Genomic DNA, 14,165 nt, shown 5'->3' with positions numbered 1-14,165 from the left:
TGGAGCTGACATGAAAGGAACAAGGCGCGGCGAACATGGAGCATCCTTGCAGTGAAATAGTGGAAGTTTTCTTTATATTTTACTGGAGCTAGTGAAGCTAAGAGTGCAATTTGGCTTTTAATATGGACCGACTGTATTGAAGAGCTCCTCTTGTAACTCTGCCTTCCTGCTTTCAAACAAGAATGCATAAATGATTATTGTATTTTCTCTTAAAAAATTGAATGCTCATCTTATTGTTAATGGTCCTGTATAATGAGTTTAGCTTTGTAATATCATTTTGTTATCTTTTTTGCTCAGATCAGAAGGTTTGTTGGTAGGCAACCTATGTGATAGTAAAATAAAGACAAACTTACCAGTGTCACAGTACTGAAAACCAAACTATTTTTTCCCCCAGGTCTAGTCGTTGAGGACCTTAACAGACTCGGTTTTTTCGAAAGCTCTATCAAGAAGGACATCATATTGCACAGTGTTCATGATGCCATACTTACCTGCCAACTTAAAGAGACTGCTGTGGTGGAGGAACCAATTCATAGTTCAGACACTGAGAGCCGGGCGTGAACACTGATGGACAGCGAGAACACAATACGCTTTGTCAACCAAAGCTCTGAGGAACATTTCAATGTGCTGTTGAAATAGAGTAGAGCTGTGGCACTTTAAGGGAGATCGGACAAGAGCTAACACAGTGTACTTTGTATAGAAGCTGAATGATAACAAGTATGTAGACTTCATTCTGACCCCTCTTTTAAAATGCTCTGTGCCCACCAGCACCTTATGTATCCCTTTCTTAGACCCTGCAAATCTGTCAGCCTCTAGAACACATAGGAGGAAGAGCAGCCATGGTGTAAACGGAGAGGCTCAGAGGTGTCCGCCGCATACATTGAAAGTACCCAGTTTATTCCCTATCTTGGTGGTTGATTGCAACCATTATGCAGCAGAATGGGTCGACTACAATACAGGCCCTGTTCAAAACCTCATTTGGAAATGCCTGTTAATGACTCGTCACTAGCTGGCATGGCAACTTGACCCACGCCTACCCCGGCCTACAGATATTGAGTGATCAGCATCACCAGCCAAGTCAACGCTGTCAAACAGATTCTCTGTATGGGAGCACAAAGCCCTTACTGCCAAAAAGTGAGGCTGTGATTGTTTTCTGTATGCTTATTTCAGCAAGGTATAGGAACTTCACATAGTCTTTCTTTCCCGCTCAGTATGTCATGCACTGCGTTTTCTACTCAGGTAAAGGTCAACCTTCACAAGAGCGACTCACAAAGTATTCATGAATACAGTCTGGTCCTCATTATTGAGGGGGTGCAAGATATGTACACCTTGTTTCAAACTAGGATTTATAATGGTTGGGATGTGGCTCCTTTTATGTCAGGCTCCTAAATAACCAGTGAGCTTGGTAGTATCAATCTTGGAAGTAACACATCTTGCATGAAAGCCTGATTCGGAAAGAAGTCGATTTTTCCTAAATTCTGCTTTGCGTATGGGACACGTTTCTGTGAATTGGAGAGGATAAAAGTCGGGTTAGGCAGATAGCAGCAAAACGACACTTGTAGGGCCTCATGAGTTAACTGCAAATATAACGGGTACTCTTACACCAAACTCCTCACAATTTTGTACTTATGAGATTCTTACTGTAGAGTGTGGCTGCTCTATAAATGGTGTATTGCACTTTTAATATTTGAATCCAGATGCATTCAATCCATTCTCCTGCAGCCATGGCCCATTCAGGTAAGAGCGGTGGGGGCCGGATGGGGGAGGGGGGCGAGGGTGGGTTCGACAGACGTCGATGGAAAATTAATAATGTATTTAATTTTCCCTCCTGGTCGTCTATCGAATCCACCCCCCTCCCCCAATCCAGCCGCACCACTCTTACCTGCACGGGCCGCTCCTGTTCTCCCGTGCGTTCGTTGCCCTCCCTTCACTTCTGCATGTGTTTTTTCCCTGTTCTCTCACTGACTGATCTATAACAACCCAAGACACCTTCAAGGAATGTGGGATCTGTATGAGTCTGCTATTACCTCTGGTTTACATACTGCATTAATCCCCTGCAGCAGCCCCGTCTTCAACCTCTGTTCCGCAGTTTCATTAATGTAGAAGTCTCCAGGGCTTTGAATAGTTTTGGTTTAACCCCTCTGCTTTATTATACATGTATATTTCTAGCCTGCTTACCCTAGAGTTCTGCGCTATTCGTAGACCAGTGTCCAAAGGGTCCTCTTCCGAAGATGGGCCATTAACTGCTGGATATGCAAGCTACCGCCTTGGCCTTCTAATGGAACTGTTTGCCCTGACGTATTCCACTGCCAGTTTCTTAAGTGCCAAAGCTAGTTTTAAGGAACTACTGGTGGTGAACTATCAGTATCACCACTCTTATTTCTTATGGACTTTTTGATTGAAGCCCCAATACTGAACTTCACATCCTTGCAGCCTCTATACAAATGCCATTAATGTCCTGAGGTCCCCCTAAACCATTGTGGAAGATTCTTTATATTGGGGTATGTGTATGCACCAACAAGGGTACTATTTTGTCTCTCTCAGAGGTACTACAGGTCATCATATAAGATTGGTTCCAACCATGTATGTTGAACAGATTCAGCATTGTGGTTTCAGATAGCCCTCTGACTGATGACTTCATCCATCCATGGAGTGGCAAAGGAGTACAGTTTCCTACTCTTATTAGTTCAGAAAGAGTGTCGGCTACAAAGGGCTGTAATTCCAAATAGCCCTTCCTGCAGATTATGATGGTAGACCCTAGACGGGCGTTAGCTCTACAGGTTCTTAACTCTTAACTTTTAAAAATCTGCATGGACGGAATAGATGTTTCCGTGATTTCCATTTAGACATACAGCTTCAGATTAGATGACTAGCTAAAGATGCATCTCGATATGCTGGATTTGAAGGTTTCTCTTCTACTGCAGATGTTCTGGGACACACAGAGAACATCCATGCCTTTTCCTACTGAGCCATCCTCTTGACCAGTAGCAAAAGAAATTGTTTTTGGAATGTGACCTTCACTAGTACACCTCCTGCATTACTGTACATCGTGCAGGATTTCAAAATACGGATGTATATGGACAGAACTGACTAAACTTTGCCCCCACAAGAATTCCAGGTGAAGTTCAACATATTGTATCTTCATCAAATTGACTTCTTACTATGAGGCAATTATTAGTATTTGCTGTTTGCAGATAGTTAGGAATTCTGACTCACATAAATTGCTTGGAATTTCCGGGTACGTATGTTTCACTTCCTTCATAAGTATCTGTAACATCACCCGGAAATTCAGTTGCAGCTGGGAATATGCAAGCCTTAGGAGAGCCCCAGCTTGGACACACAGATTCATCCCTTACTCTTCCTGCCCATGGCGAGGCACACGTTTATTGATGGTAAAGGCAACTGAGAAAAAATCTACATGTTCACATCACACAAATAAATGCCCCAGAAAATCAGTCTGCCCACTTTCCCTGTTGATGCCTTGTCATGATTTACTATTTTGGCCGTATCCAGTATCAAAGAGGATATTTCAGCATTTATTTGATAGCTGTGGTTACTACAGGAATACTCCTGAGTTACCTTTCTCTACCCTGCCCCATTATCAAGTGACAAGTCAATGGTGCCATTCATGCTGAGATTCACAGACGCTCTTTTAGCATTCGAGTTGTTGAAAGTATATCACTTTGTGGAACACGTTGTGCTCCATTCTTGGCTCAGCTAGTGAATACTGAATGGTATCCTTGGTAATTGCTTTAATTTATCAGTAGTGTCCCAGGGTTGATGGTACTGGTGCCCTGCAAAAGGTTCTTCAACCATTCCTTTATATACGGACTGTTGAAAAATTGCAAGGTCGAAAATTCAAGGATTTCTCCTGGAGATTTTACAGGCTTGAGTCCCTGTACAGTTTGACTCAGTCATGCACTGTAAGAATCAATGGGCCCAATTCACAAAAGTAATCTGAGAAAAAAATCCTAACTTTACGACTTTTGGTATTCACAAAGGGCATTTAGGAGTAGTAAAATTTGAATCATAACTTTACTACTCCTAAATGTCCTTTGTGAATACCGAAAGTCATAAGTTAGGATTTTGTCTCAGTTAAACTTGAGTTTTGGTAAACTTAAGACCAAAACGTAAGTTTAACTGAGACAAAATCCTAACTTTACGGCTTTCGGTATTCACAAAGGGCATTTAGGAGTGGTGAAGTTAGGATTCCTAACTTTACTACTCCTAAATGCCCTTTGTGAGTACCGAAAGCCGTAAAGTTAGGATTTTGTCTCAAATTACTTTTGTGAATCGGGCCCAATGTCTTTAAAAGGAATAAGGCTCTATACACAATCAGATCACAAAAGGTAGGTCAGTTTAAAACTTTGACAAAACAAATCCAAAGGTTCTAGCTCGGTCAGAGCAGAAATGTGATGCCAAATGTTTTTAATGCTTAGAGGTAAGCAATCACTAAGATAGCTGTTAATATCAGAGGGCTGAAGATTATTTTGAGGGTAAATTGCTAAGCTAGCGCAAAGCACTGTGACTCACCTCAGTGGTCAAAAAGCTACCGATGCTTTCAAAGGTGAATACGTGTTGGCTCCCACACTCGCCCCAGTCCAAATATACCTTGGCTGTCAGGCCATCTATGCCAAATTCCCACACAACAGACCAAGGGAAACTCAACCCAGTTCTGGCAAAGAGGGCACACCCACCCTGTGAATGTGTGGGTACACACTTTGGAAGTAGCCCATATCATGCAGAGTTAATCTATTAGTTGGGGGAAACAATTACAAAAATGTGAAAAAAGTTCAGCAGTCGTTTCTGGCAAGCATAGCCACTGAGGGAGAAAAAAGGGAAATTCAAAATTATGGACTCATGGGACAGAATGTTACTAGTGATTGCACAAACAAGGACTATCATGTGTTCACATGTAATACAGCTATAGCCAGGGGTTGCATTGGTTTGGGCACTCGCCCAGGGCATATGTGCGATAAAGTCCAAAATTACTTTTTTTTCCATCTGCTCGAATACATTACAGAGATAGGACACAAAACTAGGGCAATGGCTAACATATTTCTAACATATTTTGCACACCGCAAAAATAAAAGGAAGTGTAATTTCCACGGGTTGAATAGAATAGTGCCCCCTCAGTGCATGTATCTTACTGCCAAACAAATTAACGGTGCATAAGCTAACAGATGGGTGATCAGCAGTGAAAAACTTGGCGAAGTGCTTTTCACATACCTATAAAAAGGTCCAGAGTTCGGTGGTAGACCTCACTACGTGCACTCACTTTGCTGCCTTAATCATAAAATCACATATAACCCAATCAACTGTTGAAATTAATTCAGTTAATCACGTAAACGTAGGTTTATATTTTGTATTGCCTCTTAGCATGAAAATGTAACACCATTACAGTACATGCTGCCCAAAAAAAAAAAGTTGTGTGCAAAGTTCAAATCTTACAGGACGTTAGCCTGGTTACTATTGTTTGCAATATATCTCTGAAGCAGTTTAGGGTATACACAAGCTTTTTGCATCAATTCTGGCTTGTGTTAAAGTTACATTTAGTCACATTACAGCCATGTATGATCCGTACAATAAAACAACAAAGTTCATAATATTATTTTAAGTCACGAGGTACTGTGATAACTGTGAACATCCTTTGGGCGAGCGTATTGTACCACCATACACCGCAGGATTTGAATCTGCTTCCAGAAAACCATAACGTGCCTCTGAGTAACTTTTATTGTAATTAAGAGGAACCAAGGCAAAAACACTTTTGACTGTAATTCCGGTCTGTAAATTTGATGGCAAATTGCAGACTGTTGTACAACCTGCTGACAATGCCGATTTATCATAATTCATGAGAAATGACCTTCAAGTTTACTTCTGAAGAAGCAGTACATTTTTAAAACTCTGAGACGCACATAATTCGCAGTAACGTTTTCAATGAATATGAAAAACCCAATATGAGATGTCTCTAAAGTTTACATCCAAGAAATGCGTTAATGAAAATTAGTTATTTTAAAGATTATACTTTTGTAAGTTTTATCAGAATATAGTATTGTTTTAAATATTTTAATGTACTTTATTTGTCTACATTATATATTTTTCTAGATATCTATTTTCATGTAAGAAAAATATATTGCCTTGATAGGTCAGTCATAATGTTGCTGAATACGCTTTTGTCCGTTTAAGTATTGCCCTATGTGTTACAGATTTTTAAATTTCAAATAAAACATTTTAATATCGATTTGTAGTTTTCTTCTTTACTTTGCGTTGGCTTCCACAATGGCACACTACAGTTGGAACTTTCCGTATATGCTATACTGAAATTGAACCTCATCATGGCAAGAAAAAAAGCATCCAATAGAAATATGAAAAAGGCAGTATTCTCATGCCTTCGGGCTCCTGCAATCCAGCCGAGAAGCAGATACTTAATGTGAAGATCTCTTTGTCATTCAGAAAGTGCCCTTATGACTTTGCTTTTGAACAGCCTCTTCCTCGAAGACCCACCCAAACATGCATTTCTCTCATCCTTCTACCACTTGGGACCTTAAAGCAGATAATACTCTGATCCCTAAAGACGCTCCAGACAAAACATGTAAACTAGAAGGTGCATCTTCCTACAATCTCATCCTCTCCTTCATCACTCTCATGTTTATCAAAGTTTGCATCAAATACTGTATCCTCCACAGAGACATTAGTCTAAAGCTACTCACCAATTTCCTGTTGTAATGTCCCTTAGTCCTGACCATCTTCCATTGTCCTTCCCCACCTTTTTTCTCTTCCTGGGAACGTTTCAGCGGTATTGAAGCATTTTTAGAATGTTAACATTGGAGTCAGAGAGAGCTCTAAGTGGCGAGACTGAGGACACGTTGTACATTCTGGATTTAATAAAAACGTATTACTTAACTTGTTGGTTGGGATTACTTCACTAGCGACGAGGATGGGATGCTACACAGGGGGCAGCTGAGTGTTCTCACCCCTGTGAAACTAAATTCTCACCATCTTCAATATTTTCTCACTGATGGGATTTCTTTAGGCAAGTTTTCTTCTGATCGTGTTGCCCTTGATTTACCATTGGGAGCACTGTGAGAACTCCACTTGTCTGGGAGCGCTGTGATCGAGCCTCTTGTATCCTCCTTTTCCAGACTAAGGAGCCTCTGGCTCAGAGCTGGCATGAGTATTTAGCATGGATTTATTCCACTGCTGACCAACTGGCTCACTCTGCTTCTATTGCCAGGGGTGCTTCAGAGACTTGCCCTAGCAGAAACCCCATGCATCTGCAGAACCCCCCCCCAACGCCTGGAGACCCTCATGGGTGAATATCGCGCTTCACAATTCCCTGATTGATTGATTGACTTTGACAACAAAAGTATTAACGCAGTAAACTCTTTCATTGATGATGATGAAGACGGTAACATAATAGTCTTCAAGTTAACCTCTACAAAAAGCAGGAAAAAGTTAATCATCCTACGTGAAATGTTGCCTTAGAAGGTGTTTTCTTTAAGATGTACTCTGATTAGTGTTCTCCTTACACTTTAATTGATAATGAAACGTTCAAAGAGAAAAACCAGGTCTTAGAATACCAGGACATAAAAAACAGGCGGTTACAACAAAGAACGCATTCCCCGAGTTGTTATGTTAAAAATGCTAATATATTTGATTTGATAAAGACTACCAAATAACGATCAGCCTTTATTGAATTTACTGGCTCCAAGAAAGGCAGTGCAGAAAAGGACTACATTAAGATCTGCTGCTCTTCAGCTAAAAAGCAGCCTTGGAGGGCTTCCGGGTTCATCCCTCCTGAGCTAAGGTTGATACCAATGTGTTGATATGTCTACTGCCTCTCCTGGACATTTGCCAGAAGGCTACGGGGACATCTCTCCATATGTTTCCGAAACTCTATTTCCTGGATAGTAAGATGCACCCTGATGGGCATTTCACCCGCTCAGTCCTGCAAGACTTTTTGGTTTGAGCCTGTTTGCAGACCCATCACCTAGGAGGCATTGCTTGGTTGTTTATTCTAAGACAAGGAATCTGCTGTTAGAAATCTCTACCAAAACCACAAGTACCTTACCGTTGGTAACGCTCTTTCTGGAAGACTATTTAATATCGCAGATTCATCATGGATCCTCCTGTCCTCTCAGTTCTGTGAAATGGACTTTATTACCTAAAAGATCCCAATCTAGAAATCTGCACAATGGTAACAACCAATTAGATTTTTGGTTTGGCATTTGAGGAAGAGTCAAGAAAGCTGATGTCAGCACTCATGGGTGGCACCTGTACATGCCTGCACATGTCACATCCTGCGCAGCTGATGGGTAGTCTCAGGCATTGCCTCCAGGCTTGCAGGAGTATTGCTCGAAAGTTTTCTGGGACATGGGGAAAACAGTCCCTGACTCCTACCCATATTTGATTCAGCAGACGGGCATAGTTTGGCACAGGGTGGTGACCGTGGTCCTGTGCAGGGCACCATATGCATGGGACCTGCCCCTCTGGCCTCTCAGACCGTTCTCAGCTCTCCTGCAGGACATGTCCTTCGCAAAGCGGTGGGAGGATGGTTAAAGGACTGTTGGAGATCTCTACCTCAACAAACTGGAGGGAGGGGTCTGGATCACATACCCAGAGAAACTCCTGGAACATGTAGTACTGCAGCAACTGAAGGATCTGGCATGTTGCGGGTAGCTTTTCACACACCACATGTAGCCTTAGCTACAGATTTGGGGGGCAGAGAACAAGGCATGGGCTAAAGAGAGGTGTAGTGTAGACTAAACTGTCAGATGCTGAACAGCAAAGAGCTTGTGAACAGGTTGGGTTAGTGTCTCCTAACACCTGCTTCAAGCTCATACAATGTAATTTCCTGCACTAAACTTACATGACACATCAGAGGCTCGCTAGAATATACCCTGAACTTCCTTCCCAATGTAACAGATGTGACCAGCCCATGGCTGCCTTCATGCACATGATATGGCCTTGTGGGCAACTGGTGGGCTTCTGAGTGGATGTAGTTTGTATATTGACACAAATAATAGTAGTCGTCCTGCCAAAGACTGCAAAATGTGCTTGAAGGGGGTGCTCTGCCAGAGGGGGACGAGGAGGGTGGGAGAGGGCGTTTGGGATAGGACACCGAAAATTCCAGCTTGAATGTTGCCACTGGGCAGGAAGTCTTAGTGAGATGCTGGATTGCCACTGGTTGGCAGACGCTGAGAGCGTTGGAGGTCTCGGCTTGGAAGCGGGATCTGCAGGAGTGGGAACTAGCAGATGAACAGCACATTAAAGAGATTGGCAGAGACGAGAAAGCGGCAGAGGATCTGGCGACTTAGGGGAAAATGATCTTGAAAATTGCAGACCTCCCATCTGATAGGCCACAGCAAGAGACATGTGGATTGCACATTCGGACACTGGCTGCCTACATGGTTGAACAAAGGGGGAGAAGGCTGGCAGGAGAAGTTAGCCAATATGAAACTGTACATATAATATTCGTGAAATGGCTGCACTGGAAACTGTCTTGAGTTATGTGTTGGCATTGAAAATGCTAATAAACATACTTAAAGTGAAAAAAATAAGATTTCTGAATCCAGTCTGACACCTGGGGAATATTCTAAGGTAAGGCATCTGCAGTTAGATAAAGTCTCTACCAGAAAGAGCATTAATGAAAGTAACTTGTTGAACGCTTCCGTGCAAATTAAATACCATTCTGGAAATTAGGATAGCTTAGTGAGCTGAACATTTGCAAGTGAAACACACAGTGAATAGCAGCTGACAAGTTAGAATGCAGGCACGGCTGACTCTGCCTTCCATCCTTCTGCAGCTGACCAAACGTTGTGATAAGTTGGGGAATAGCAACATCTTTTGTTTACAGTGCTTAGAAAAGGAAGAAGTGTGGTGTATATATCAATATAAAAGACAAGTTATTGTTAAGTATTGCCCCTTAAAAACTCAAATTTGTCATCCGTGTTCGACATAAGTCACCTTAAAAGACCACTATCCACCACCAGAGCTTCTGCTCCCACTCCTCACAGATTCCACTCCTCCTTCTGAGTGCTAGAGCAATAGTGAATCCTGACACATACCTGACAGGTTCACTATCAAACTACGGAAGTGTAGTTTTAGTAAAATATGAAAAAGCAGTGAACGTTAAGAAACAGCAAGTTTGTAGAGCCACAACTTCAGTGGAGTACACAAATGAAAACCCCCAAAATCTCAAATGATGCCATTTCAGTAATAAACACTAATGCCCAAGGCTACTCTACAGAAGAGCTTTAAGTAAATAAAGGTAATGAAAGTAAGCATCACGCATCTCTGCCCTTCAAAACACCCATCTTTCACAATAAATGCTATTAAAAAAGATGATCAAAGTATTACATTCCTGAGACTAAAGACACACTTTTAACCACAAAACAGTAAACCTAACCACAGAACATCAAAACAGACTATGCATAGTTCCTACATTGCATAATGATAAGACGGCAAGCAAAACATCATCATTCAGAAAGGTACTCTGTATGATCTAGAACTCTTGTGATCATGCCTGTTTACTCGGTTTTAATGCCCTTCCCTAAATACTTCTCGGATCTCACTGTATTTCTAACTTTCACAATTCTCTCTAACTTCCAAAACCCCTTCCCCAAAATGTTCACAGGCCTACTTTTTACTGCTTCCACTAGTGTAGGAGCTCTAAACTTCCCCTCGGCACAGCAGCAGGATGCTTCACCTGCATCCAATCCGTTAACTGAATGCTCATACTACTCTCTTTCACTGAACTCTTTTGGTCACAAAATGCTTGTATTTGCTTTGAGATTTTACAACACTATCAATCCTGCAATCCATTGTAAGCAATTGCACAGATTTCGATGTCACTTCCGAAACCACGCTAGAAAAAATGTAGTTGCCGAAGTTCTACATCTAAATATTCCAAATGTTCTGACACCTGTAACAGACTATAAACTGGTCTGTTGTGACCACAGCATGCTTTTCACTGCCTCATTACTGTCCACTTTTGCAGTTGTGGACCATTGCATACAGTCCAGCACCACTTTATTCATCCGCTCCACTAACCTATTGATCTGTGGATAGTATAGCTTTATTCTATAATGTTAGATTCTTTGAAGGAATAAATCATTTCCTTGGACATGAACTGTTGCCTAATGCTATTTCCCTCAGAAATCTTTCCCTCATAAAAACGTATTCAAAAGGTTTAGGGGCAGATTTATGAAGGCCTTGCGCCGTCGGTGCGTCACTTTTAACATGGGAAAAAGTGAAGCACCGGCGGCGCAGGGCCTTCATAAATCTGCCCCTTAGTGTTTTTGTTCGGACACAAACTGGAATTTTCAACATTTGCTCTTGTAGCCTATTAAGACAATGACAAATGTGTTTCTCATCCCCAAAGCATGAAAAGACTAAATTAAATCTACTGCTCATTTGTCCAAAGGTCTTTCCAGCAGACTGACTGCTTGCAAGGGTAATGTAACAGTTTTTAACTGCTCGTCACTGCCCACACAGACAACACAATTTCTAAGCAAATTATTTATCTGGATGTCCATCACTGACACAGACAACTTATCAGCAATGTTGATAAAAGGTTGTACCTGAACACATCTCTCTCCTGGCCACCTGTGAACAATCTGTTCCTTAACCGATTTTAGCTCCTCCTCATTCTCTAAGGTGCAAACCACTCCTCTTCAGCCATTCCTCCTAAACCCGTCACATTATTACAGCAACCAAACATTCTTCATCCATTTTTTCATTATACTGCATTCAACCTTGAATAGTAATTAGCCCAGATGCTTTTGTCTCCTGGAATGTGTAATACCTTAAATGTGTACTCCAAGCTTAGCCTTGCGATTCTACAGGGACTATGGGGCATATTTGCAAGAAGCTCGTTAAAATGATCGCAGTTTTAGCAGCAGGAAACTAATATGCGTTATAGAATTCCAATAGAAGCCCAGGTTAGATGTGCAGGACATCTAACCTGGGCTTTTATTGAAATTCTGTAACGCATATTAGCAAGCCCATTCTCGCCATTTTAGCGGCAGTTTCCTGCCGCTAAATCGGCAATAATTTTAACGAGCTTCTTGCTAATATGCTCCTATATTTTACAGGTTAACTATTCAGAATGTTAAAGAAAGGTTTGTGATCAAGATGAACCTCCTGCTCCACACAAAACCTTTTAGGTCAGCAACTCTCACTGAAAACTGGCTTTCGGTCAGCCTCTCTGTAAAACCAATAGTTCTCTCAACATCCCCTTTCCTCTGGGAGCGCATTACACTTAAACATATTTGTTGGTAACCATTAGTTACGTAGCACTGCACATTGGGCGCATATCTATCAATAGCTTGGCAGAAACAGTCTCCTTCTTTAGTGATTTGAAATCTCTTTCATCATCCTACAGTGTTTAGCATGTGTGGGCTCATATCCCATCCTTGTTGCAAGAGTAATGATGGTAAAAAATTAAGGTGAAGAAGCAGTGAACAAGAAAAAGAGCACATTTATTGAGCCAAAGCCCATCTACAGGATTCTCAGAAGATGCCCTTAACCTATGGTCTAGCGATCCCATTGAGCTCCTCAACGCATACTCTAGTGGTCAGTGACTGCTTAGAAAATTAAAAAAAATATTACCAGATTAATAAAGCGTATGTAAACAGAGAAGCAGAATGTAAAATTGAAAATTTCAAAACATTCTGCTAATGTGAATACATTTGAAATTGGAGGCTAAAAATAAGGTTGGTGGCCCTCAGATGGATTTGGGAGAGCAGTGTAAGTGGATCAAGCAGAATAAAGTTTGGACAATTGGTGGCCTCGACTGAATTTTGAAAAGCTCCAACCTTCCATTAAAATTAAAAGTTTGATTTTTATTTTATATTTGTTTGCGCAGTAAAATATTTGATCCTTTGTGCATTTGTTTCATGAATGTGCATTTCCCTATTTCTATGCAGTTCAAATCATCAAATGATCTAGTGGGGGGTCCACAGCAGCCAAAAGGATAAGAACCACTGCCCCACAACATTAACCCCTCCCACGCTCATGACGAGCTGAGCTCGTCATGAGCCACGATGCTCGTGTGCTCATGACGAGCTGAGCTCGTCATAACGGTCCGAACGCTTGCAAGTGGGGCTAATTCTCCCGCTGAGCTGAACGTTCTTAAAAACGGGTGTGGCCATGATGAGCTCAGCTCGTCATGAGCACCGGGGCGCTGTGCGTGCCCACCCCCCAGCACAGCGGGGGAATTAGCCCGGCAGGCAAGGGGTTAAAACAATAAAATTCCAACAGGTAACACTGATGACCAAGACTCTATTCTACAGAAGAGCTTAAGGTAAATAAAGATAAATGAGCCAGAATGACGGGAAGGTCGACCCCACTAATTTCTCCAATATTCCTTGCATACCAACGCATTCTAATTTGCAGTTGAAGCTCGCCATTCTCTCTACAGAATTTACTGCAGGATCACTAATCTTAATACACACACTAACTCCCCTACCCAAGAGCACCACGAAATGGGCTTACTGTGTACATACAACCTCAACCCCCACGGCTTCATTCAGCAAAGTTCTGAAAATAATCCTGCACTGAGTAGTGAACAACTGCAGCACTTACAGAAACATCAGAATTGTACCTATTGATTCAGTACTGAGTTTAAGTCTGAAAACAAATACATAGAAGTCCATACTCACAAGATAACAATTGTGTATCTATCTTAATTAAGAGTTAACTATACATGATCAACTGGTAACCCTCCATGTGTCTCGTGCAAATTCAAGAATTGTGGTCCTTTTCTAAGGTTTGGGTCACCACAGCTCTGAAATATCTTCTCTATAAAATAAACAGCAAAACAAATAAGAAAAGTTGGTACAGGTAGCTCTAATTGCACATATCTTGAAACTGCAAGCTGTGCATGGGGCCGTTCTAATCTTTGGGAGAGAATACTCAAGGACTTGGACTCCTATACAGAGTTTACTCTTGTAGTAGATGTTAGGCTCCAGAAATATTTTAAATATTTGCTCTCTCAATTACTTTAATCTCATACAGTGAACCAAAACTTGCTACAACTTCAAGTAATCCAGGGTTGACAATTTTAGACACTAAATATTTTTGCCCATTTGTTCTTATTCTGGCATTACCAGTAGCGCTGATTTTTATCAAAATTACAAATTCCCTTTTCAGTCAAGAACTACAGA

At 41.5% G+C, this 14,165-nt stretch overlaps 1 protein-coding gene across 1 annotated transcript in view; it reads left to right on the top strand.

Annotated features, from left to right (window-relative positions):
• The window catches only part of SLC26A5 (solute carrier family 26 member 5), a 395,647-nt gene extending 389,409 nt beyond the window's left edge, over positions 1 to 6,238 (top strand). Inside the window, exon 19 of the mRNA XM_078679017.1 lies at positions 395 to 6,238. Coding sequence (XP_078535143.1) covers positions 395 to 558 — 164 coding nt within the window. The 3' untranslated portion in view covers positions 559 to 6,238. The remainder of the gene's footprint in view (positions 1 to 394) is intronic.
• Positions 6,239 to 14,165: the final 7,927 nt, after the last annotated feature.

The sequence above is a fragment of the Lissotriton helveticus genome, chromosome 1_1 (assembly GCF_964261635.1).
Source record: "Lissotriton helveticus chromosome 1_1, aLisHel1.1, whole genome shotgun sequence".
Taxonomy (NCBI): Eukaryota; Metazoa; Chordata; class Amphibia; order Caudata; family Salamandridae; genus Lissotriton; species Lissotriton helveticus.
Note: the sequence above shows the minus strand (reverse complement) of the source record. Positions and strands in the feature narration are given on the sequence as shown.